The 26,909-nt window shown below is 36.2% G+C and overlaps 2 protein-coding genes across 2 annotated transcripts in view; both read right to left on the reverse strand.

The window, feature by feature from the left end:
- The window catches only part of LOC127525979 (uncharacterized), a 340,677-nt gene that overhangs the window by 155,885 nt on the left and 157,883 nt on the right, over positions 1-26,909 (reverse strand). The gene's annotated exons all lie outside the window — the stretch shown is intronic.
- Positions 305-26,909, reverse strand: part of slc17a5 (solute carrier family 17 member 5) — a 52,103-nt gene continuing 25,498 nt past the window's right edge. The window contains exons 4-11 of the mRNA XM_028820481.2: positions 26,262-26,349; positions 25,128-25,214; positions 19,927-20,045; positions 16,657-16,818; positions 9,690-9,822; positions 8,288-8,435; positions 6,851-6,941; positions 305-6,309 (exon numbers count right to left, since the gene is read on the reverse strand). Coding sequence (XP_028676314.1) covers positions 6,172-6,309; positions 6,851-6,941; positions 8,288-8,435; positions 9,690-9,822; positions 16,657-16,818; positions 19,927-20,045; positions 25,128-25,214; positions 26,262-26,349 — 966 coding nt within the window. The 3' untranslated portion in view covers positions 305-6,171. The remainder of the gene's footprint in view (positions 6,310-6,850; positions 6,942-8,287; positions 8,436-9,689; positions 9,823-16,656; positions 16,819-19,926; positions 20,046-25,127; positions 25,215-26,261; positions 26,350-26,909) is intronic.

The raw sequence follows: 26,909 nt of genomic DNA on the forward strand, positions 1-26,909 counted from the left end.
ATAGATAGATAGATAGATAGATAGATAGATAGATAGATAGATACTTTATTAATCCCAATGGGAAATTCACATACTCCAGCAGCACCTTACTGATACAAAAAACAATATTAAATTAAAAAATAATATTAATGCAGGTAAAAACAGACAATAACTTTATATGTTAACGTTCCGCATAGTTTGGGGGAGGAACGATCTCCTCAGTCTGTCAGTGGAGCAGGACGGTGACAGCAGTCTGTCGCTGAAAATACGTTTGATGTGTTTTATTATTTATTCTGAGGGAAATCAATGAGTCGAGAGCAGCGTGTTAATTTTACAGTAGTTTATTTCAATTTTATAAAAGCAAAGGCACTGGAATTACAAATTACATCTTTTTCCTACTTATGATGCACAGGTCAACGCATTTTACATTATTCTGACCTCCATGTTATTAAGAATTAAAACAGATAAAAGTGCTCTCCCATTATTTTCATGTAGTAAATAGGGCAGCACTACGGAGCCCCGTTTAGGCAGAATGCAGTGCACACAACTGTTTAAATGAGAGGTATCCTTAAAAAAACAATTCATGTAACATTTCAATTCTTAGTAGTACAAGGTTGTTAAAATCAAAAACAAGTATGCAAACCGTACTATTTGTTGTTTACTATGTGATTAGCACGTCAATTCATTTATTTAGAATCCCTTTACATTTATAAAAATGATTAAAAAAACACAAACGTAGTGTCAAAGTAACATACTTGCTGCAAATACTGTACCAGTCAAAAATTTGGACAAACCCAGAAATGTTCATGTCTGATGGAAATCGGTACTTTTTTTTATTAAAATTCCATTAAATTAATGTTAGAATACAGCCAAGACACCACCAATGCTGTTAATGGCTATGACTGCTTGGAATTTCTGATTTTTAATTTATTAATCACAAATGACTACAAACCCCCATTTGGTCAATTCCCTTAACCTTTCCTTAATTAGCCATTTTAAATGCTAATTGGTTATTAGAGAGACCTTTGTAATTGCACAACTGAAATCTGTTATTTTTTCTTGGCTTGCAAGGTACTGCCATTCCTAAAGTCCAGTTCTGGGTTCAAAAATAGCCGAACTGAACAGCTTTCTCATGAAACATGTCGGTCTGTTGTTTGTTTTTTTTTTTGCAGAAATGAAGATTATTCCATATTCAAGATTGCAGAGAGACTTAAGATTCCATACAAAGGTGTCTATTACTGTCTTGTGAGAAGAAACCAAACTGGATCAGACTAGGACTGGAAAAGAAAAGGAAGGTCCTGATGCACAACTACATAAGAGGATAGGGATGTCAGAGTCTGTAGGGTGTGAAACAAAACGCCTTACAGGTCCTCAGTTTGCTTCTTCATTAAATACATGCCAGATACCACTGTCTTCTGCAACACAGAAAAGATGACTCTATGACACTGGCCTAAGAGGCAGAATTTCAAAGAAAAAGCCATATCTGAAACCAACACATAAAAAGAAATGTTTAAAATGGGCCAAAGAACACACAAACATTGGACAGAAGATGACCAGAAAAAGTGTTTTATGATCAGCGTGTCCCAGAGTTGTCTTTTCACTGATGCAGAAGAATGGCTGCTGAAAATGGAGCTTTTAAGCCGTATGTGAATAATAAATTAAGAGTCAGTCATTTCAAGCAGTAATAGCCATTAGCAACAATAGCAATATCTTGGCTGCATTTTGAAATAAATTAAATGGTATTGCAATTTAACAAAAAAAGAGTATCAATTTCTATCAAGCACATGAAAAATTCTAGGTGTGTTCAGACTTTTGACTAGTACTGTATGATAATAAGACAAATATATAAAAAAAAAAAATTGTTTGAATGGTGTAACCCATAATTACAGTCATACTGGAGGTCATATCATAATACATAGATTACAGTGCTAACATTTGGTTCAGACAGTTTATGATATTAACAGACAAAAATGGTGCCTGTTTAACTGGCAGATTAAAGGGCATAATAAGACAAATATAACAGACCATATAACAGATCATACTCTCATACTCATCAGTGGGGATGCAGTGGTAAAGGTTGGGAGGTTTAACTTTATTGGATCACCTTCAGTGACAAACAAAAGTAGGCCCAACAAGTCTCAGCTATCGTTGGGGAGTGCATGTTTTATATTGGGTATCTGACGAAAGCCCAGATGCCTCCAACTAACTATGCATATCAAACAGCACCCCATACGGACTGGTTTTTCTTTTTTCTACATCCTGGAATGGCATCTGTTCAGCTCAGGACTGCAAAACGCTACAGAGCATTACTAGTATATAACCCCTTTCTGTTGAGACATCTATAAGACATCCTGCCTTAGAAACGCAAACGGTATTACTAAAGACCTCAGCCACAAAACACAGTCAAGGACCACTAGGACATGCATCGTGACAGCCTGTGGCTGGTCTTTACACTCTGGTCGTAAGTTTACTCAACAACTAGCCATAAACATCATAAACAAATTTAAAATTGTAAATTTCGGATCACATGGTGCACAATATACAAGTAAATTATCTTAATAAATAGAAACACAATTTCAATTTCATATATTCCCTTTATATCTTCAATCAATATATAAGTTTCTACTTTGTTTCTGGATATTAATTTCTGCTTAAATTTTATCTGATTAGATTTTAGTTCTTTCCATCAAGTCAGATCTATTTGAAATTGCATTTGATACAGTGTGGCAAACTCTCACTTAGAAGATGCACCAGTTCACTCATCAAATGTCTAAATCATCATATTTCATTCTTAATGGATAATCTGGCAGTTGCTTTGATTGTCAATTAAAATATATGTTAGTATAAGATGTGTGTATATGCATAAAATACTGAGAATTACACTTATACTCAGTGTAAAATATATATACTTAATAAACTTTGTTTGTTTGCAGTTTAACATTTTAAAAAAATAATTAAGAGTAGTTTTGCAATGGTATTTTTTACTTCTCTTTACTGGTTCACTGTCCAAATAGCAATTCTCCCCGACACATCTCACTACCTACATACAACAATCACTAAGTAACTGATTAAATAAAATCACATGAATGCATGTGGGTGGAAATTGTGAATGAACTAATGAAACTTTAAAATGTGACAAAATTATTAAAAAAAATAAACAGCAGTAAAAATAAAAGAATCATTCAAAGAATATTCAAATTATTACTTAAGCACATATATTATATGCGCCATTAAAGAGTTTATATATATATATATATATATATATATATATATATTCACGGCATTCGTAGTCTGTGTCACAATCTGATTGTATGGGTGGTTACCTACCAGGTAACGCTTGTGATTGGCCAGCAATCTGCTAACATCCGCCACGGTGCCCTCAGTTTGTGAGGAGCAGATCATAGAATGGTTAAAATAGTTTACTGTAAAATAAATGCAAAGAGTACGCGACACGTGTTTCACCCTCGTTCTGGGCTCATCAGGCGTACACACTCCACTGCACTCCCTCTCGGGAATCGAACCTCGGACGTCAGCGTCAGAGGTGATGCCCCTAACGTTGCGCCACGGCGTGTGGTTCGTTTATTTGACAGCATGTAGATCGGGGTAATTACATTCACGGCATTCGTAGTCTGTGTCACAATCTGATTGTATGGGTGGTTACCTACCAGGTAACGCTTGTGGTTGGCCAGCAATCTGCTAACATCCGCCACGGTGCCCTCAGTTTGTGATATATTATATATATAAAATGCAAAGAGGATATTTCACCTAATAATTATTTCTGCAGACATTCCACTCAAAGAACATCAGGCACTGAAAGGTTTGGAAAACACAGGTCTAGCTTTTCAATCGTCATCATTCTTTATGGATTTTATTTGACCAAACATGGCACAGATTGATTGGGGAGTCTGAATGGCAGAAGCTTATATTGCTAGAATGAAGATGACATTGATAGAGATTCAATGGAAAAGGGAAAAATAAAAGAAAACAGTACCATACCAGTAGGGTACCATGTGAACACACAGCATTGTTCCTTTACCAGTACAATACAAACAGAATACTATGCACATTTATTTTTTATAACAAATATTCATAATAAATAAGCCATTAATAAAATTAAAACCAGAATAAACAGGGTATAGAGATCTGTATGATGTTGAATAATTTTCCCAACCCAGAGTTTTTATCCTTTTGTGATTTATTGAAAGAAGTTATCTAAATAAAGACAATGCATGATTTAAATAAATAATGATATTCATTTTTTTCTACAAGGTAACATTCTATCAAATATTAAGAATAGATCTTAATCCTTTTGGTTCTTCAACAGGTCTTTCCCAATGTGACGTTGGTCTAAAACCATTTACTACTTCCTACAGTAGATACATGTATGAACAGAGAGATTTTGTAAATAAAACACTTAAATCAAAATTATGAAAACTATACTGTGAATATCAAATTAATGTATAATAACTAAACAATTAGAATAAAGCATGGAAACATCAGCACTAAACAATTAGAATTCAAGTATGGAAACATCAGCAAATTAACAAAGACCATCTAGTACAGTCAGTTTCCAGTTAAAAAAATTGTCTTTAAAAAAAGTGCAAATCAAAAAATGCAACAATTTTGTCTAGTAACCTAAACAAGAAGCCTAATGGTTAAAATATTAAATATAGTTTATAGGGTCCTTACTGTCATGTATACTGAGTACATTGAGAATAATGTTTTCTTTTATATATCATAATCCTTTTATAGCTAATAAATACACCATGACTAAAAACTTAGTTTGAGTCTTGAATGTACAAAAACCTCAGCACAGGATTTTTAGGATGGAACTAAAACAATACACAACCAACACTATTACTTAGAGTTCCAATGATAATGTCAGCATGACTCGGATATTTTGCTAAACAACATTTTGTTTTTTCTTACTATGTAGGATAATGACCACTTATTTTTATAAACAACTCTTTATTTTTTTTCTTTACAAGACGTAAACTTCTTTCTTGACCCCTGGTTTACTTATTTACAGCTGATTATTCTTAAATCTTCTATTTACTAATTCTAAACATGTGTGCTGAAATTGTTTAAAAACAGATGATTATGTGCAGCAGATCTTTTCTGTCACATTCATCTATTTTCCAAGTCTACTTACTTCAATTTAGAGTCATAGAGATTAGTTTAAATGACATTATCAAGTTTGGAAAGCACCATGGATTTTCATAATTGGTATTGTTTAACAATAACACTTTAACAAAGACATTATCTACTGACAAGTAAACCCCTCCACAATATTATGTTATGTTTTATTTGGGTGTGTCAAAAAGGCACAAAAATCTAAAATATACCCAAAATATAATCTTGACCAAATACGTAAACTGAATGTAGAGCTTTTGGAGTTAGACAAAATGTAACAAGAAAGTTGCAATAATTATCAGGCACTTAAGTATAAACATATTATAAAATAAATGGAGTCTTAGAAAAAGATATTGCCAGAAAGAAACAATACTCCTCTTAACATAAGCTCCATATAATGTGCTCTTGACAAACAGAGATCTGGTATTTTCTGTTAAAATTGTGGCATGCAGCCTTCTAAATTGTGCTTTTAAAGTTGCTTAGTGATGCCAAATCACAGTATCATTGATATGATATTACAATGATGACATCTAGCACATTTTTGTAGAGTTAATGAAGGTTATGATAATAGGTTTTAAGATGTATACTCTGAAAAGAAGTATTTAATAAGCCTATAAGGCTCAATATACTCTTTAAAAAGAGAAAGCAATCTAGCTACACAATAATAGAGTATTTTACCAAATTCTGACAGTGGTACAAAGTAAACATGTTTGTGTTTTTAAAACTGTAAAATCCCTTTTCTTATAATCTTAGAACAAATGAGGTAATTTATGTTTGACATTTCTTCCCCACCATCATATTTCATTACCATCAACACTTCACTTATAAATTTTACCACATAACAGGTTTAATGTACAGTAGAATTAAAGACTATCCAGATCTTCTAAATAATGTCATATTACTTGTAGTTTACAAGGAACCAAATGATTTGGGCACATTTACCAGGCAAAATACTTCGACAAAGAAATCCACTGTACATTTGAAGTGGTAATACAATACATCAAACCCCCAACTGTAATGGCCAGTGTGTGCATTATTGTTTTACAAATATGTACTGTATCAGTTCCCGTGAGAATGAAAATCTGCAACAGCCCACGTCTGTACCACTCCTTTACCAAAAATGGAAAACACCACAGCACCAAACACATTGATTGCAGCAGATATATAAAACACAATTTGCCACTCTTCTACGGTGTTCTGTAAAATAAACAAAACATAGTTGAACTAAATAGTTTTAAACAGTAATTCAGCATTTTATCAAAATGGTATGCATAAAAATTAAACTAATCCTTTTAGCTCAAAATAGCTAAAGTCATATGAGTGTTGTCCACTGTGTGCACAATAATAGTACATGTTTAAAACAGTACCATTCAAAAATTCACACTGCAATGACAGAAAATAGTGCAATTACCCTGTAATTAAAATCATTAATGTTTAATGTCAGTATAAAAACAGAAATTCTACATTTAGTTTATAAGACACTTTAACTATGATATTTGGTTTTTATGCTGTAAACACTTGTTCCTTCAGCCATTTGCTCTTCTTTCATTTGCAGCTTCTGCTTTTTCTTTTATTCACTTGCCTTGTTTATTTTTTCTTCCAAAAATTGACACTAGCATACAATAATTTGTTTTCATATACCACACTTTATCCAACACAATACTATTAAATTGATGCCAGTCTATAACACACTAAAATACATATTGTTCACTTTTTGGTGTCAGCAATTGATACTTACAGAAGGAGTGAGTGCTTTAGCTATTATAGGTCCAACCATTCCAGGAATAGTGGCAAATGTATTTGTAATTCCAAGTAAAATCCCAGCATATCTGTTTCAAAACAAAATCCAGACATTTTTGTAAATGTTGTTATAGACAAAATACTAATGAGCAAAGTTCATGAGGCATTTAATTATTTTTTTGTGTGTATACAAAAACGCACAGACTATGTGAAAAATGTATTTTAAGTTGTAAGGATCCAGCTTTATGACAATACCTTTAACTTGGGGAAAAAAACAAAACACTCTTATGAAGATCACTGGTTATACAATAATTCAGATATTACAGGAAAGTATTAATGTGTTAAAAACAAATTTCTAAGTGCTACTTCCACTGTATTTAGGATAAAATGAAGTTCAAGTTGCATATATGCTTTAACAAGTGCAACTTACGCTGTATATTATATATTGCTTCTTTATTTATCATCATCATCTGCTCTCTAAATGGTGAGGACATTGTGAAAGGACAGCCCCCGGGCACAGACTGACAGACACCGAATGTCCCAAAACACAAACGTTTATTAGTCTATATAATAAACAGCACCACAATGCCTAAATTAACCAGTCTCAGTTGCTTCTTTTCTTCCTCCTCTCAGCACTTCTGCTGCCTTTACTCCTCACCTCCCAAGCCCCGTCTTCTTCCTCCCGACTCCGGCTCGTCCACTGGAGGGTGGCAGCCCCTTTTATAATAACCCGGATGTGTTCCAGGTGCTCCGTGACGATTTTCTCATGTTGCAGAAGTGCCACATGAGCACCCTGGGTGTCCCTTTGAATTCCTTCTGACAGCACTTCCGAGTGTGGTGGAAGTGCTGCCATCCAGGGTTCCATAATCGTCCAGATGCCCCCTGACGGTGGCCACGGGCCCCAACAGGGATTACCTTCCAAGCTCTGATCCCGTGGCCCCCATGCAGACCAGGGCCGCTGCCCTCTCGTGGCCCAGGGGAGGTATTTGCCCTTTCCTGGTTCTTCCAGGCTTCCCAGCTGGGTAGGATCCCCAGCTATCCGCCACAACGTTTAGAACAGGCCCCTAAAGGTCACTTCATAGCAGACACAATCAAAGTCCAAAAAGGTGCATTTAAATCTTAACACACTTACAAAAAGATGTACTAGACTGGTATTACCAGATGTGGTGACAGTTAACAACAATTATTACCAGAATAACTGGAAATAATTACAAGCCTGGCAGATTCAATAAAGAATAGAATTGTTGATGTGGTTAGAAAATAATTACATTGCTCGATGACATTTTGGTGATGTTACTTGTAGTTTACATAAAGAAAATACTGAGTACCTTTCAAATGGATGTATTAAATGTGTATTCCAATTTTTAAAAACTACTAGCAGTTTGTGTAATTAACATGAAGAAATGGAAAAATTAAATAAATAAAGCAAGCTTACGCTGGTGCGATGTCTAGATGGTTGATATTAAAACCAGACATGGAAAATCCTCCCAAAGATGAAGAGATTGTCAGAAATGCCACTGCCATGGTGTAATTGCAACCAGTGTACCCTGCAGCCACTAAAAAAACAGCAGGCCCCACCATTCCTTAAAAAAAAAAAAATTAATAAAATTACACTTGTGCAAATATATTCTCAGCTAAATATCTAAAACACCTAATGACATGAAAATTTTGAAACCTGCTTAGTCCAATTCAGGGTTATAGGAGACCAATAACAATCTATTTAATGCAAGACTTTTAATAAATAATGTCCAGTTTACAGTAAAAGGGACAAAAGGAAGTAACCATCAGCTAATTTAGACATTTCCATTCCAGGGTGAACAAGGCATTGGAAGTAGCCAGACGTGAACAACTGTAAGTCATCCCAGTGTGTAGCTCAGTTTTTGTATTAAAGACAGGCACTGACTTTAACTTGCAATTATTTATTTCTTTTATCTTTTTTACACATCTTACATTTGCCATACGGCTCCACTGATGACAGACACATTAAAAAGTACCTATACTTCATGGAAAACAATATATTTTATTATATATGTTAAAAGCTTATTACATTTGGGCCCTTGAATAGTCTCCTTATAGTATGTGTGAATGGCCACTGGACTTGTGCCTCACTGGTAATAAATGTCAATTTCATTCAGTCATCAGAAAGTAGTTAAAAAAAAAAAAAAAAAAGCATTTTATTAGTAGGCAGTACAGTAATAAGAAAATACTTTGGAGGCATTTCTGTAGAAGTAATAATTAAGTAAATGGACACCAGTAGTATGGTATGCCTTTCATTTTGCACTTCCACTTCAAAAAGCTGCTCTTTTCCAGTCTACCACAGGGCTACACAATACAAAATGTGAAGTGCTTTGGTCAGCTATACTCATACCACCCATCACACAATGTGAAAGCATCAAGAAAACTAGCTATTAACAAAATTTTGTGTGATTATTATCAGAACCAAAAAACAATAACATTTTTACCATAAAATATAACAAGTAACGTGAAATGCCCAATCATAAAAATGGATCGTATAAGACTTTAATTATGTTTACTTCCTTAAATCTAAACACATTGCTAGCCAGAGTCATACAGGCCTCCATTAAATGAGATTGCTGTCTGGCATGTGACATACAGCATATTGTTTTGTAGCCAATGGGGAATGAAAGAATAATATATCACACTACTGACAGAAATGATACTGCGATCAATGCAGAAGTAATACTACCTGTGGTTTGGATTTCAAAGTTTTCATAGTAAAGATAGAAACTGTAACATTTGTTAACTTCATTGAATGCATACATGTCTAAAAAACTAAAAGTTCACAACTTACAATTAGCAGAGTTTATACAACTTACCAATAATGGAAAAAGACTTGCGCACAATTACGGTTCGAACCATCCAGGTTTCTCTCAAATAATCTGCCAGTTGACCCCCTAGGAGCATTAACAGCCAGCAGCCTAAATATGGAAGTGCTGAAAGGAATCCATTCTGAAACCCAAAGTTCAGGACATAAAGTATGGAAATTATGTTTAATATCTTTAAAAATATATTTAATTTCTTAATATACACTTTGCCTAGTTAACATTATATACATGGGTATGCATTTTGAGACTTTGCATCTCATCTTTCAGGTCATCATTAGTTTTCTGCATGAAGGAAGGTCCTTGTAATGGAATGCTACCTCCAGTTTTTCCTATCTTGTGCCTTTCTTTACACACTTTGGTACGGTCTGTACTCTGCAATATCATTTTCTGAATCTTCATGTATTTTTCCCCTCCAATTTCCAGTACCTCTTTGCAGCCCATCACACCCAAGTACATGTCCCAGCCATCTCCTCAGTCTCATTCAAATTGTTCTAATGTCTTTTCTGTGACAAGGACCGATAGAATTAGAAATGAGTACATTAGAGGTTCAGCTCAAGTTGGATGGTTGGAAGACAAAGTCAGAGAGGTGAGATTGCGTTGGTTTGGACATGTGCAGAGGAGAGGTGCTGAGCATATTAGGAGAAGGATGCTAAGGATAGAGCTGCCAGGGAAGAGGAAGAGAGGAAGGCCTAAGCGAAGGTTAGGACATGCAGGTGATGAGTGTAACAGAGCAAGATGCAGAGGACAGAAAGATATGGAAAAAGATGATCCACTGTGGCAACCCCTAACGGGAGCAGCCGAAAGAAGAAGAAGTCTTTTCCTCTCCTATACTACTCAGTACCTCCTCATTACAAACTCCTTCTTGTCCAGCTTGTTCTCCAATTTCATCTCCAAAAACAATACCCAATATGCTTCCAAATCTTTAAAATCTGTTTTTCTTAGCATCCAAATATTTGCTTCACTGCACACCAGTGCCTTAATTATTTGCTTTTTCAGTTCTCTGTTTCATCTGCTACTGAAAAAGACTTTTTTGTTAAATACATCTTTGGCCATTGCAATTTTCCATTTAGCTTATTTCTTGCAATAGCCATCTTCTAGAATTATACTTCCATGATATTTAAACAGAAACATTTGTTCTAGTATCTTTTCTTTACATCTTACTTGCATTTAACATAGCTGTCCTGTTCAGTCCCCATAACTCTTTTGCCTTCTTGATACTAATTTTACATTCTGAAGTTGTACACCGTTGTGGTGAGTAAGTCTCTATTTATAGCACTTTTTACATGCGTAATAGTGTTCATCATTTGTCCTCCACCCTTTATTTGTAAATTCTGTAGTGCTGCTCTCTCAATTGTTTTCATAAAAACATTGTAAAGGTGTAGTAAGATAACTTTTCCAACACCTCTTCCAGTAATACAAGGGCTGTTGCTTCTTCATTAAGTGTCATCTTTACTGTGTGCCCCACATACAGTGTCAATATCAGTCTTTCATTTTTCCAATCTATTCCTACTAGGGGGCTCCGCCCCCTGCTCGCTTCGCTCGCCAACCCCTGGTGTTGTGAATTTACAAAGAGCGTGATGTATGAATGAGATATAGCATAGTGTGAAGGTGTAGATGACGCATATAGGAAGCAAATAAAGTTGTCTATGTCCAAAAACGGGCTCAGAGAGGTAGATGCTAACTTTGTCTATGGTTTGTCCTTGTGATTTGTTGATGGTCATGGTCAAGGCAGGTCTAATGGGGAACTGTCGCCGTTTAAGTGTAAAAGGTAATTCCAGGTCAGAAGTTGTAAGATAATTGTAGGAATTAGAACAGTATTGTTAGCATGTGATTCTGTAAGAAGTTTTGCTTTAATAACATTGTGTGGCATGGTGTTGACGACTAAACATGTACCATTGCATAAACCTTGTTTAGTGTTAAGGTTTCTTAATAGCATGATTATTGTTCCATTTTTAAGGCTAAGATTGTGTTGTGTTAATCCGGCTGGGTTAATAGTGTTCAAATATTCTAAAGGGAAATTAAGATGGTCATTGTCGTAATCAGAGTCAACTCTGTCAGAGCTTAGAAAGAGTTGTGCCACTCCAGGAAGTAATGAAATGACCTGGTTATTAATGTGATCAACATTAATATTTTTTGGACAGAATATAGTTCGTTGTGTTAAAAGGGGTATTTGGTGTAATGAGATTGTTGTTCCAAATATCTCCGTAACTCTTTTGAAAGCAATGCGAATTGTCTGCGTATTTTAAGGTGGACTGAAGAATAGCCGAGCGCATGGCATGTGAAACAATAGCTAAGCAGTGTGTAAAATCTCCTCCTAATAAAAGTACCTTTCCTCCAAAGGGAATATTATTAATCATCAACGTTTGTAGAAGTTTATCAATGGTGTTGAGTAAGTGAGTGGATGCCATTAGATGCAAAAGCAAATGAACTATTGTAGGATGTAATGCAGTTCATAAAGTTTTTACTTTCAGGTACCTCGTCAGTTAGAAGCTTCTGTAGATATGTAGGATATGAATGTAAAGGAGGCAGTCAAATTTGACCCTTTTGACAATAACGTGTAAATTCATTACTTGTATTGCCAGTTGTTTCTTCAGGGAAGTTAAGTGAATGACAATGATTGCAAATGACATTCATTAATCCCAATGAATTTTCATGAATAGTGGACTCATTATTGAACGCGTTGTCAGCTAACTGGCGCAATCGTTTAGCAGGTGTCTGTCGTTGATGTCCTTGATGTGAATGTTTTGTCTGTGCCGTTTGAGAGGCGCGTCGTTGTATGTGCAGGAATTGGGACGTGCTATTCTGGAGCCGTAATCGATTTGCCTGTGCTGTGTGAGAAGCCCGTTGCAGTTTACGGCGGTCATTGTTTGTATTGAGCCTTGCCCGTTTTTGTATGTCGGTTAGTCGACCGACATGTATTGTTTTTTTTCATGCGGGTTCGTGTGTTTGGTCCCGTCACTCGAGCCGTATCGTTTTGTACCCGTGAGCGTGAATTCATGACTTGTTTGTTCTTCAGCCTTATAAATATGGATAAGTAATAAGGAGGATCGCACTCACTGTTAATATGGAGCCTTTTCTGTGGTTGAACGGTTAATAGTGCATCAGTGTAATGAGATCGACCTATGCTGCATAATTTGAATGTGTTCAGATGACGTATATTTAATACGGACGGTTCGTTTAGTAATGGTGCTTTGTGTCACATTTCTTATTTATGTTAATGTGGTCGTGGGTCCGAATCCTGCTTTTTGTGTATGTTTCGTGTGCTATGTCCGTAGTCTGTCCCGTTTTGTGTCCAATGGGTTTGTGTGGCGCTCGCGTCTGACTTCTTTTTTTTTGTGCTAGGGGGCGTTGCCTCATTTGTGTGTCGTGGGTCTCAATTCTCTTCTTTGTGTGTGTTTCGTTTCGCGTCTGACTCCTTTTTTCTGTGTGCTATGGGCGCCTCATTTCTTATTTTACGTTGCTTTGCATCCAGTTTCCGTTGCTTGGAAGGGGGATTTTGTGGAGGCACTTGCGCAGTACGTCTTTTGCGGCTACGGCCCATGGCCGGATGTCCCTGCGTCCATCCGGTTTACCATTCTCGGTTAGTAATATGGATACACTTTAAGACATATCCAATTTACTCCTTCAACAGCCTTCTTGTAATCAACAAAACAGATACAGTATCTTGTCTATGCTCGATGCTTCACTCACTATTGACTCTCAACCTTGCTACTGCATTTCTTGTCCCTGTACCTCTTCTGAATTCAAATTGTCCTTTGATGATGTATTCTTCCATCTTCTACTTTATTACATTTTTACTGCCTTCAATACAACTTTTGAGGCAGGAAATATGTTGATGGTACACAATTTATCTCATATGTTACTATATTTTGCAACTTTTCCAATGGTATTATGATGCCTTCTAAGATGTTACCTGGCTATAACGCTTTTTCATATATGTTCTTGAAAAGGTTCACTAAAGGCCCTGTCACATTGCATGACTGTTCCAGCGATTTTCTCTTGAAGATTACATTTAAATATTCTTAGCAAGTTGGAGACAGTTGCTGTGCATGCCTGTGACTACTAGTCGTGTAGTCTGACATACCCAGCAACTTAGTTCAACTAGTCTGCAACTTTTGTCTAAAATTGTCAGGGTGGGCTCTGTGTGTTCAGGAGTTAGGAACCAAAAATTGCTCAGGCAGTAGTACAAAGCATATAATGCAGCTATAAAGAATAAGGAATGTAAGTGTTTTGGACCTCACATACAGAAGAGGGGCTTGTTTGTCTGATATCTCATGTTTTAAATACCACAATAGTACAGTGGCAAAAAGGAAAAAAAGGCCACAGATTGTGGCTGAATTCACCATACCTGTAAAGCATTTATACGGCACCTTGCGATTTGTCGCGACTTATGATGTCTAGTTGTGTAAGCTGACATTCTCAAGTGATGAGATCATCAACTGCATTTATCAAATTTGATATCCCCTCTTACTAGCTGTGTAATGTGCCACAGGCTTAATTCATTTCACTTTCTATTCCTGTTATTTTCAGCATTTCGTGTGTCACTCTGTCCACTCCTTCTCCATTTCCTGAGTTGTTTCAGATAAAGCAGTCTATCTATTCGTTATCCTGGTTTGCAATGTGTAATTGAATGGGAAGTAAACAGTTTAAGAACTTAAGACAAGAGTCGGAAACTCGGATCCTCGAGGGCTGCAGCGACTGCAGGTTTTTGTTCCTGCCACTTTCTTAATAAGTAACAAAATTATACTGCTAATGGAGCATCCTTCTTTTGTCATTTTACTTTACTCTCTTAACTTCTCATACTTTCACTTTTACTTTATTCCTTAACCAAACACTAATGAAATGCTAAGTGACCTAAGAGATATCCCATCAACTTGATCGTGTTTGCACCTGTTTGTCCATCTTACAACATTGGTTTTAATAAACTAATTGAAAACAACAAAGTGGAAGATCTAAGAAATAGTGCTCTTTTCCTGAAATGCTGGTGTGATGCCTAGGCTGCCCACAGCTGGCATTGCATTCTTTGAACCCAGGACATCAATAGTCATGACCGAGAATGGATTGGACAATGAGGACACACAATAATAGGAGCAGGTTCAAAATAGTGTAATGATTTTTATTTACAAACAAACCATTAAAAAAAAAAATCAAACCAATGCAGTGTGCAAGAGTACAGTGCAGATTCAATCAATGAATAATCCTCATTAAAATTAGTGTAGTCCTCGAAGATTGAAACCAACAATGAATATATTCTTTCTATCATTAAAATTCATGAATAAAACCATTGGGTTTCTGTCTCATTTTTCTTGCCAGCCCAGTGCATCTCTCTCATTCTGTCTCCCTTAATTTAACTTGTGAGTCTTGCAGCCGGGCTGAGGCGCCAACAGCTGTAGCCCTTCCCACCCACCATCCTTTAGCACCTGTCAGGACACTCACACCTGGACCTCTGTTTTTTGTATGCCCTCCTCAACATCTATGGGATCCCTAGAATTCCCTCAATCACTCCCTATTCCTCCATAATGATCAGCAGGAGACAATCAACTCTTGGAGTGCTGTTCCTCTTACCCCTCTCATGGGGCCACTAACTGCTGCACCCCTCTCATGGGGCCACTAACTGCTGCACCCCTCTCATGGGGCCACTAACTGCTGCACCTCCCTTCCACCATGCTGGCTCACACTCCCAATTCTGCCTTTTCACACCTTGGTCTTTCATGTCCTACCACCTCTCTACCTACTCAGGCTCCTTTTATACTCCTTGTGAATGCATCACCCAAATTACAGTCTAGGGACTGTTGATGTGAAACAACCAATCACCTGCCTACTAACAGGTAATCAGCCGGCTTCTACACTGAACACCACATGACCGCACCCACAGAACCTGAGACACAATGCTTTAACTAAAAACCTGCACACAGCCACGGATCGCTAGCCCAATTCACCACAGTTGGATCAAGCACTCAGAGAGGAGGAGAGGTTGGGAGCATGCGCAGATTACAGCACATTTTGCTCAGGAAAAAGAAAATCAACAGTTTTGAAAAAGACAGGTGTGGTAGATTGAGAGCAATAACAGGTCACAGAATTAAATAATTTGCTTTACTACTAGCAAGAATTAGCTTCTAATTAAGAAACTTTTTAGGGTAAAAATGGTGGACTGCCATTAACTGGGTATAAGTTATTGACTTGCTTTGGGTGTTGGACTGCTGGCTGAGGAAAAAAAACAATTAAGGGTTCTGTATTTTAAAACTTAAATAATTAAAATTTAGGCAAAAAATGACTTAATTGAGCAGCAGTAATTGGTTACTAATTAAGGAAGAGGCTGGGATGAAACCTGTAGTCACTATGGCCCTGCAGAATCAGAGATTGATACCCCTGGTTTAGGAATATAAAAAACATTTTGATGAGAACGTTCATCTCAACACAGCATTCACCTAATGAAGCCTCTACTCACTGCACCATAACTCAATGTGATCTGGGATTCTGCAGAAATACTTTGTAAAATGTAAGTGAAATCTAACCCTTAACCAATCTCCATTTATGCTGTTATGTCCATGTTGAAGAACATACTTTAATCACTTCAGAATTTTAAAGAATTCTATTAGGCAGCTGCTTAATCTTTAGCACTGCTTCGCTCTACTGTATTTAGCACCACTACATACTTTTGCAACATGAAGACAAATACTATGCAAAAATGTGAAGAACACTGCACCGTCTATTCCAGATGAAGCCTTACAAGTATGTGCACATCTTCAGTTCAATTAACACAGTAATAAACATGTAACAAAATTACACAACCATACATCCATTTTCCAGCTGGAGCCTATCCCAGCAAGCATCAGGCACAAGATAGGAACAATCCCTGGACAGGGCACCAGTCCATTGCAAAATGAACCCACACACACGGGTCTATTTAGTAACACCAATGTAAACAATTACCACAGAGAAAAATAACTCAGCTTACCTGTTGAATGTTGAATCCAAGAATGCTCTTCATATAAGTTGGTAATAATGTGAGAAGCGTGTAAAATGACCAGTTGTATGAAAAATGAGCCATCACTATTGCCCACAGCGGGACCGATTTTAAAATTGAACCCCAAGGTATTGTTTTGGTTAAACAAGGCATCTGAAAGAGCAAAAAACAGAAAAAAGGTAGTCACAAGTAGCAATTAAAAGTGAAATGCAGCAATAAAAACTCATACTATTAGAACACAAGAAAAAATAACAAGCAGATGCTTAATTCTGTTTTACTCTGGAGATGCACATTATGTTTCGCAAATTATAAAACAGAAAAGAGCAAAGAAGTGTGTTTGAATTTGACTGCTGACTCCCACTCAAACTTCAATGAGTAAATCTGTGTGTTTACCCTGTGATGGACTACTTTATTTGATCCAGAGTTGATTTCTACCTTGTGCTCAATGAGGCCAGAACAGACTGAAGCATAAAGCAGGAAGTCAGCGTATTAAATAAAATTAAAAAGCTGGTCATATGGTACTTTGTTTCAAATTTGTTTCAAAATGTACTGCAATATGTATTTTTGTCCACTAGATGGCACTCCTTGAATTAGGTTTAAAGTGCTGTGTTATAAGCTTCTCAGTTCCACTGCAATTCCTAAATGTCTTGGGACAATAAGCACTAGCAGTAGGCCAGATCACATTCTTTGCTCAGAGATTAAATATGTGCCAGGAAAATGTCATGACGCTCTTGTAAACTTTACTTTTATACTTTTTTGACCCTATATACAGTAGAAACTCTATATCAGGGGTAGGCAACGTCGGTCCTGGAGTGCCACAGTATGTGCAGGTTTTTGTTCCAACCCAGTTCCTTAGCGAGAACTCAATTATTGCTGATGAAGCACATATTGCTTAAGTGACATTTTAATGCTTCATTTTAGTGGTCTCGCTTGTTAAGGTTCTCCAACCTTAATTGCTTGTTTCAATCTTAAACTGCTGCATTCAGTGTTTTAATTGCTCCTTATTAGCAATAAGATGTAAAAGACAAAGCAGCCAGCAGTTCTCCAGCTAGCTTTTTTCCAATTACATCTGTGTGTGTTCATCATGCACGGTTTGATTTAATAAAACACTTAATAGAAAAATGTGACAGACTGAAAATGATCTGTTTTAGGCTTCAAATCATTTGGATGATATCCTTGGAAAGGAAAAAAATCTACGATATAAAAGCCTTACATTGCACAGACTAACAAGCCATAAAATTAAATAAGGTCTGAGATTGGCAATGATTGGTTTCTAATTAAGCAATTGGGTTGAATGAAAACCTGTAGCCACTGCGGCTCACCAGGACCGACATTACCTACCCCTGTTTTACATCTTATTGCTAATAAGGAGCAATTAAAACACTGAATGCAGCAGTTTAAGATTGAAATAAGCAATTAAGGTTGGAGAACCTTAACAAGCGAGACCACTAAAATGAAGCATTAAAATGTCACTTAAGCAATATGTGCTTCATCAGCAATAATTGAGTTCTCGTTAAGGAACTGGGTTGGAACAAAAACCTGCACATACTGTGGCACTCCAGGACCGACGTTGCCTACCCCTGCTCTATATTATGTTGCATGAGAATCCAAAATTGTAGCAATCACTTTCTATAATGTGAGAAAATTACTTAGCACACAGTTTTCTATATGCTAATCATTAGCCTGAAATGAGACACACAGTAGGAACAAAAATAAAACATTTACTGGAAGCCTCATAATGAACACTAAGAAATTTTAAGGAACAACTTTTTTTTAGCTTGAAAGGAAACAACTGATAATATTTTACCACAATAAAATAAAACATTTTGTGTTATCAATCACTATTCTAATAATATTTCTTTACTAATTTTAGATTTTACTAATTTTACTAAATGTAAAATGATTACCATGACATAGATTTATTCATATAATTGTCCAGTTATGTCCAAACATTTTGAATTCTGAATATTAGACAGTCTGTGTTCACTTAATAAGGTCCACCTAGTCGTTAAAGCAAACGGACTGTCAAGCCCAGCAGCCAATCATGTGGCTGTAATGCAATACACTATATACACAACATTCAGACATGGTCAACAGGTTTAGCTGTTCAACCAAACATAGGAACAGGTAAATTGTAGGTGCTGGATATGGTTGTGTCAGCATCTCAGTGAAGTGATTACAAGAACATAAACTATAACCATTAAACTACTTTAATGTTACTTTGTACCATGTTACCCCCAGTACTGGCAAGTGTACATCTTAGACACTACTACTATGTCTCAACTCTCCAATCCCTGGCAGTGTCCTGCTTGTTTTGTACCACACAGTTTGGGGTAAGACTCCAAATATGTTTCTTCTAGAAGCAAGTGTGGTCCCATTTGGAGAACACCTTCATTACAAAATGTCATTTACAGGCTGCTAGGGAGACACAATTTAGATATATAAGAGCATGGGGGAAGTTTTACAGTGGGTCTGGAGGCCTAGTAATTAATGTTCATTGTTTGAGAAGGCAACTTTGGTACTGATAATGGAACATTGGCCTTTTTAAGTATGTGTTTTAAGGTTGCAATGATGTTTAAGCATGTCAAGTGACAGTATTTTAGGCTACTTTTGGGGTGACCATTGTGACAATGCAAACCTTAGTAAAATCTTTTGATGGGAGGTATATTTAGCTTGTATCAAGAAAGAATGGGGAGGCACTGGAAATTTACTGTAACATGTTTGGGCCATATGTTAATACTTATATAATAACTGTATAACTATATAACTGTATATAATTTTATAGGGTATCTTTGGTATGTATTTGTTATCGGAATAATATTTTTTTTCATTTTTCCTAGTCACTTTTATTTGTATTATCCTATTAGTCCATATAATTAATGTAAACTGATCACATACTAGAATGGGTGAGAGTATGCAAAGGCTTTACTTTGTGTTACGTAAATATTCCAGCGTTTAAAGTAAGCAGTTAGTCTGACAATAACTCTTAGCCTGCCTACTCCTGTTTAATCAGGCTTGACCACTGTTTTACAGCATTTTATGGCCTTTAAAGTTTTGCAAGCTGGTGTGTTAATGTCTGAAGAAGAAAAAAATATGTAAAATATGAAGCCAAAAAGAAAAAGATATGTCAAAAATTGACAATAATTCTTTACTAAGTAAGAGTTTTACTGATACGGAAAAAAGCATAGCGCTCAATAAAGCAGACACGCGAAGACTGCAGTGAATACCAATAACTAAAGCAAGAAAAGTAATATTACATACCTCATTTTTTAATGATGACGTAATATATTCTTTTTCCAACAGAGACATTCTTCTGTGATTTTCAGGTGTATCACTTACTAAAATTGCCCAGAATAAAAACCATAAAATTCCAAGTGCACCTGAACAAAAATTGAAAGACAATAAATTAGTATTAGCTATTTCTACAAAGACTAAACAATAATGATGAAAAATGAACAATGAAGTCATTATATATGCCCTGGCCTATAATTCCACATACTATATATCTCTATGAACCTTGTTCTCTTAATAGTGTCCAGAGTTTGGTAAACTGTTTGAAATCATTTTGGAAGTTAAGTCACAGCTGACAGGTTCTACAAGACACAACCAGTTTTCTGTTTTTGTAGTAGCACTCTGTACATGTAAGAATATTGACTCTATAAACCTATACTTCCACTTGTGTACACCAACATATGGCAACAGAGATGCAAATGATATGAATGGACCTGAATAAAATAACTTCATTTCAGGATGTGGCACGATAACTCCTTTAAAATAAAACACTGCCAACAGGAACAGAGCACGCAGATTAAAAATGACTGGAATTAAATTTGAAATGAAGCAGACCGATTTGTCCATTGATTATGACCTAATTGAGTTCAGAGTCACGGGAGCAGGAGCCTATCCCAGCAGCATCAGCACACAACAGTAACAAGTCCTGGACAGATCACCACTCCATCCTAGGGCACACTCAGCATGTCTAGTTACAGTATAACAATAAGCATCATACTGCAATAATACTGTGGGCCTTTAGCAGACTTTATTTCAACACAGTAAATATTGTTTTTAGTATTTATTTCACTAATGATTTCAGTTCTGATGTGTGTGATTGCACATGTGGTAGTAAAAATACGACCCACTGTTCAGTCAACCATCTGTTCTTTTTTTGAACCATTAGAAGTATGAAAGGTGCCAGAATCTATGCTGCTGGAATCCATTTCTGTTTTGGAGAGTTATGGATTTTGGGGGGGGGACATCACCAGTGACCATTTTGGGGGAGGAGTTAAGCACAACTCATTACAAAGAAGGTGGTCTGTTGAGGCATAGGACCAGATAATAATGATAAACATTCTGGCACTTGGCTTTGATGTTTAATTGTCAATATAACTATAGTCTTGCAAAAAATGAATATAATGACATTTCATTGCCACATTGTGAGTTGCTATGGGTGTAAGTGTGAATGTGGCCTGTGATGGCTGGAATGCTGTCATGGGTTTGTTAATGTTTTGTCAAATGACTCCTTACTGTATTTTTACTACTCTCTATAAATTTACAATTTTGTTAGCCCTATGACTTTTTGCAAATGTGTTCTAATTTTGTTACTCTGAATGTGGTCACCAGTCAGAGGTTTCTTCAGAACAAATGCCATGTATATTTTGTTTTTAATTTTTCTTGTGTTCAGAATTATTATTACTGACCTATTTAAACCAGCTTTGAATTTTCAGTGTATTTGTTTAGGCAAATATGATTTGCCAGTCAAAACTCTGCCCAGAAGTTTTCAAGTTTCCGACAGAAAATGATACCATTTTTATATTCCATTTACCTTGATTTAAAACTACAGCCAATACATTACTGATGCTGCTAATGGCTATTACTTCTGGAAGTGACTGACTTTTAATTTATTATTCACATAGGACTGCCAAACTCCCTTTTCAGCAGCCATTCCTTGCCAATAAAACAGCACTGAGTCTCCTCCTATAACACCTTATAAGGTTGGAGAATAAAGAGCAGGAGATGTGAGACAATTCCTCTTTACACCATTTTTCCATATCATCCAGGGTTCAAGGTCCTCTCTTGTGCCCTCTCCTCTTCTAGTCACCCCACAGGTTTTAAATTGGACCTTGACATGAATATGGACATGGCAGAAGTTTTATTTTGTGCTTCTTTAACCATTTTTTGTTGATTTGGACATATGTCATTGTCCTGCTGGAAGATCCTACGATGATCCACTTTTAGTTTCTTGGCAGGCCAGATTTATATTTAAAAATCTCCTGGTATTTCACGGAGTCCCTGATGCCATGTATCCAAACAAGGTTCCCTGGGCCTTTGGAGGAAAAAACAGCCCCACAACATTACAGAACCTCCATCATATTTTACTGTAGGGATCAGATGGTTTTTGGTATAGCCATTCTTCTTTTTACCCCAAACACACCTTGAGTGTTTGTTGCCAAAAGGCTCATAAACCATGGTTCCAATCCAGTAGTGTTTGGCAAACTCTGGGCGCTTCCGTTTGTGATTAAATGGCAGGTAAATAGTTTTTTGGGGTATACCTTGCAAATTATCTTTTGGCATAGAGGTGGTGTCTGAATGTAATTTTGGTGACCCCAAGATGTTACTTTATTCTGTATTTCTTCAATAGAGATCCTTTGAGATTTCTATCCTCTCTTTCCATCCTCCTAAGTGTGAGATGGGGCAAAATAAACTTGGGTCCTTTCCCAGGCAAGAAGGTAACACTTCTAGTTGATTTGAACTTTTTAATTATTGCCCTAACTGTAGTTATCGGCTTTTTCAGTCCAGTAGCTATATTTTTATAGCTCATTCCTTGTCTTATGAAGGTCAACATTTCTCTCATTTGAATTGTGTGTTCTCTTATCCTTCCCATGTTGATGAATGAATACAAGAATTTGGCCTCTGTGCCTCTTCACATTTATGCCCTAGTGAAACAGAAGTCATGGATTACTGAAGGAAAGGTTTTTTTCCCCCACTCTGAACAACTTAAAAAAGTCCGATATAAATGAAAAAAATGCTTCAGTTACACTTTGTTCATAAGAATTTCTACAGGTGCCAATAATGGTGTCACATGTGGTTTTCTTAAAAATAAATTTTCCTTGATGAGGGATTATTTTCTCACAAGGAAAAAAAAATCCTTCAGCTAATGGTGCAAGATTAAGATAATTCACTAAAAAATATTTTTTTTATAACCCCTTTTATTCATCTTTCCCAGGGGCACCAATAATTGTGTAAGGAACTATATTTGCTGCAGACTGAGTCTGGACTCTGCTGCATAGTTCCAAAGACCCTTGATTCTGGTCATAAAGCAGTAGCCAAGCTCTTTCATTAGATAGATAGATAGATAGATAGATACTTTAAACAACTTGCAGGTGTTTTATCTCTACAGGGATCAGCAAAAAATCCTAAAATCCCTAGCAGCTATTGAGCTGAAGAAGAGAAAATGAATGGGAAGATTACTGGCAAATAAAAATTTGCTTAAGTAAAAGAAATGCTGACAAGAAAATCTCCTAAAAAATAGCATAAAAAAATGAAAAGGTGGTTTGCGGGAGGCCGACACCTCGTCCAGAATTTGTTTTTAGCTTTGTGCTGATGCTGTCAACACTGTAGGTCCTGTATCTTACGGATGAGTAAGTGGGTTCAAAGAAATATTGAGTTTAATTGACATCAAAAGTACTAATTCTGTTTAGAAGATGAATACTAAAGGGAACCACATCTGCATTTGTATCCAAGAACGTTCTTAAAAGATGGATCAATATTAAAATCATTCTTCTTCCATTACCGTGAAGTGTTTTCTTTGTCATAAAATGTATAAACTTGAGATTCAAAGCTTTACCTCTAAAGTGAACTTTTCACCAGATTTAAGACAAACAAATGCCTGCCTCTATTTACTTTACATTTACTTGATATATTACTGGTCAGGAGTGCAATTCTACTTTAGTATATTGTTTTATACTGTATGTGTGTATTTTGTGCAATATATTTTTCTCTACTACTGCACATAATGTTGTTATGGTGTCATGTATTGGATACTGTGTTGTTTAATTGCATTTACCTTGTTATGTGTACGGATTTATATTAGAAAAAAATCCGAGCAAATGTCTTAAAATACATATTATTAATATAATAATTTCTGTCAAACTAATAGACCGTAGCCAGCTGTCCTTACTCTTATCCTTCCCTAATGCAGATGGTTCTTTCCCTGTTTATTAAAGCCCTGATATTAAAAAGATGATTCAGAACATGGAAGAATGGCAAAAACCAAACTGCTATTACAACAATAATTCAGTTTAATATTTTACATGACATTTTTATCTTTGCCAAAACAATTTGATTAATCTTCCAGCATTTAAAAATGTAATGTAATATTCCAACTTTCCCCCTGGGGACAAATAAAGTTTATGTGATCGATCAATCAATCAATCTATCAATCTATCAGTCTATCTATCCATCCATCTGTTCCCAAGAATTTCTGCTCTTCTAGCAAGTACAGTGCACTGCTCAGAATTTGTGAGAGACACAGAAAGCTTGTGGAGGAAGTGTGGTGTGGGTAGGATGAACAATGACATAATAAATCAAATTTCTGTTGTGAGGTATTTAAAATATCCAAGTATATAATAAATTCTTAAAAAATGGCAAAACATTACTATTAATGAAATGTACGTCTCTACCAAATAATGTTATACTGTATATGGCTCCTTTCACAGCATACAATGGTTTGAAGCTTACTTATTTATCTAGCATATAACATATTGTAAATTTTATGCTGGACTCTCTATTAACCACTGCAACAATATAGCATCCTCACTGCTGAAATGATTTGGGTTCAAATACTCACTCTGGTAATTTGTGTTTGCTGTTCCCTAAGGAAAATGGACATGCAGTCATGCATGTCAGCTGCTAGCAGAATGTATTTATAGGCAGGAAACTGATAAACTTCAAGTTCATACTTGTCTTACTTCCATGTCTGACTAACAAGGTGTCACATTCAAGTACATTCATGTGCAGGATTTGTCTCATAGCTTTCATAGCTCTTTACTTCATCTTGTGGATGAAAAAGATGCAGCAATGCAAGCTCTGTAAATAAAAGCTGCAGCGACACAACCCTCATTTATAGGATTTGACCTGCAATATATTCATAGCTTTTAGACAGATTACTCTGCAATCAAAACATAGGTAGCAGGTTTTGACTCTCATGCAAATGATTTGCTTTGTGTGTCACTAGCTCAAGTTATGCTTGCAAAATACTGGGAAATTCATTATTTGGCTATAAAAAAAGCATTTTCATAGTAGAATATTTAATTTCTTAACAAGTTGCCATTATTCCTAACATTAAGATGTATAATTAGCTGACTAAAATTAATACAAAACCAACAATTATTAAATACCAAATACAACAAAACATAAAATTAATGAACATAATTTAAAATGTTATTGTATTATATTTTGGTTACCGAATATGTAGAATACAAATGTCCAGTCCAGATAAAAACAAATCAAGCCAGATACTGGAAGAGCAACTACAGTACCCAACTGTGCACCTGTAGGGAAAAAAGAAGGTAAATGAGGGAAAGTACGTCATTCTGTACACCAAATACATACAAAAACCTGGTGTGAATTTCTCAAACCAGTATTTATTAAAATGATTCATGAGTACACAGATCTGTGCATTACAGACAGTAGACATTGTGTAAGGTCATATTTCTCTTTTCATAATTTCAGAAACACAAAACTGACATTAACTTTATTAATTCGGATTTGTGTGGTCCTGCTGAGCACTTGTGACTTGTTTAGTTGTTTAGGAAGAATGCATCAGCTAAAGAATAAATACAAATATATCTCAAACTAATTTACATGGAATATTATTAAATCCAGAAGCCACATATTAAATTAAATTCCCCCTTCTACACATACTCTAATGTTCACTTTAGCTATAGTGGACACGCCCAACTATTCACTTATTTATTTTACAGTTGCTAGTGTATAATGTGTTCCAAATAGCATGCCATCTACAGTAAATTATTTACTAGCAAAGTATCAGAAGTGATAGATGGCCAGGAACCCTGCCCCGCCAGGATGCCTGGAGGAAGGAGGAACCGGGAGAACGGCATTTCTTTTCCCTGGGCATTCGGCCGGTCCTTGCTCCCTGGGTGACAGCACTTCCGGGACACCAGGAAGTGCTGACAGACCAGGGATGGCTTATGCCCAGAGTGCTTCTGGGTGCAAGGGCAGCACTTCTGCCACACTGGGGAGTGCTGCCGGAAGTATATCGTCAGGCACCTGAAGCACATCCGGGACAAGATAAAAGGGACCGCCTCATTCCAATCAGCGAGCCGGAGTCGAGTGGAAGAAGGACGGAGCTTGTGGGACAGGAGTGGAGGCGGCCAAAGGAGCCAAGGACTGTGAATCATGTACAGAGTTGTAAATATAATTGTAAATAAATGTGTGTGTGTTGGACACTGCATTGTCGTGTCGGTCTGTGGCTGGACTAGCTTTTTGAAATATTAAATCAAATTTTGTAACCAATTTTGAATAAAATATGAACTATGCACATTTAACAGAGACTATAATAAAATTAACAGCATTACCTGCATAGGAGATTGAGAGGAGCTTGCTGCGCTCTAACGGAGGAGCCCATGAGGACCACATTGTATGCATAGCAGGAAATGTTACACCCTATTGGAAACAACAAAATATACTTAATTGGGTGTATATATCCTATTATTAACTATCACAAAGTTAGAAAAATAAGACTTAGAAATCGGTATGTACAACATGACACTGCCAGTTGCCAGTCAATCACAGTACATACACACCCACTCAGGGACAGTTTAGATTAGACAATTAAAATAAATTAATTATCTGCATGTCTTTGGGCTGAGGGAGAAAAACAGAGAATCTAGAGAAGAACTCATGCTCATACAGGGAGAATGAGAAATCTCAACACAGGCAGCGAAAAAGCAGAAGATTTAATTCTAGCACACTGCATCCAAGAGACAGCTGCACTAACCATCAATCTCAAAAGTTAATTTCCCAATTGATGAAACTCCTGTAATGAGATGGTTTGTTTCTCTTCTTATGTTAGCTATGCAAAAATATGTCACTTTATGTAACACATTTTGCAAGAATGGTATACATTCATTACCAATATACAGTAAAAGATATCCAACACTGCATCAACTAATAAGGTCTAGCAAAATAAGCAATTACATGAAAGTGTTGAATTATTAACACTG

Source organism: Erpetoichthys calabaricus, chromosome 15 (assembly GCF_900747795.2).
Source record: "Erpetoichthys calabaricus chromosome 15, fErpCal1.3, whole genome shotgun sequence".
Lineage (NCBI taxonomy): Eukaryota > Metazoa > Chordata > Cladistia > Polypteriformes > Polypteridae > Erpetoichthys > Erpetoichthys calabaricus.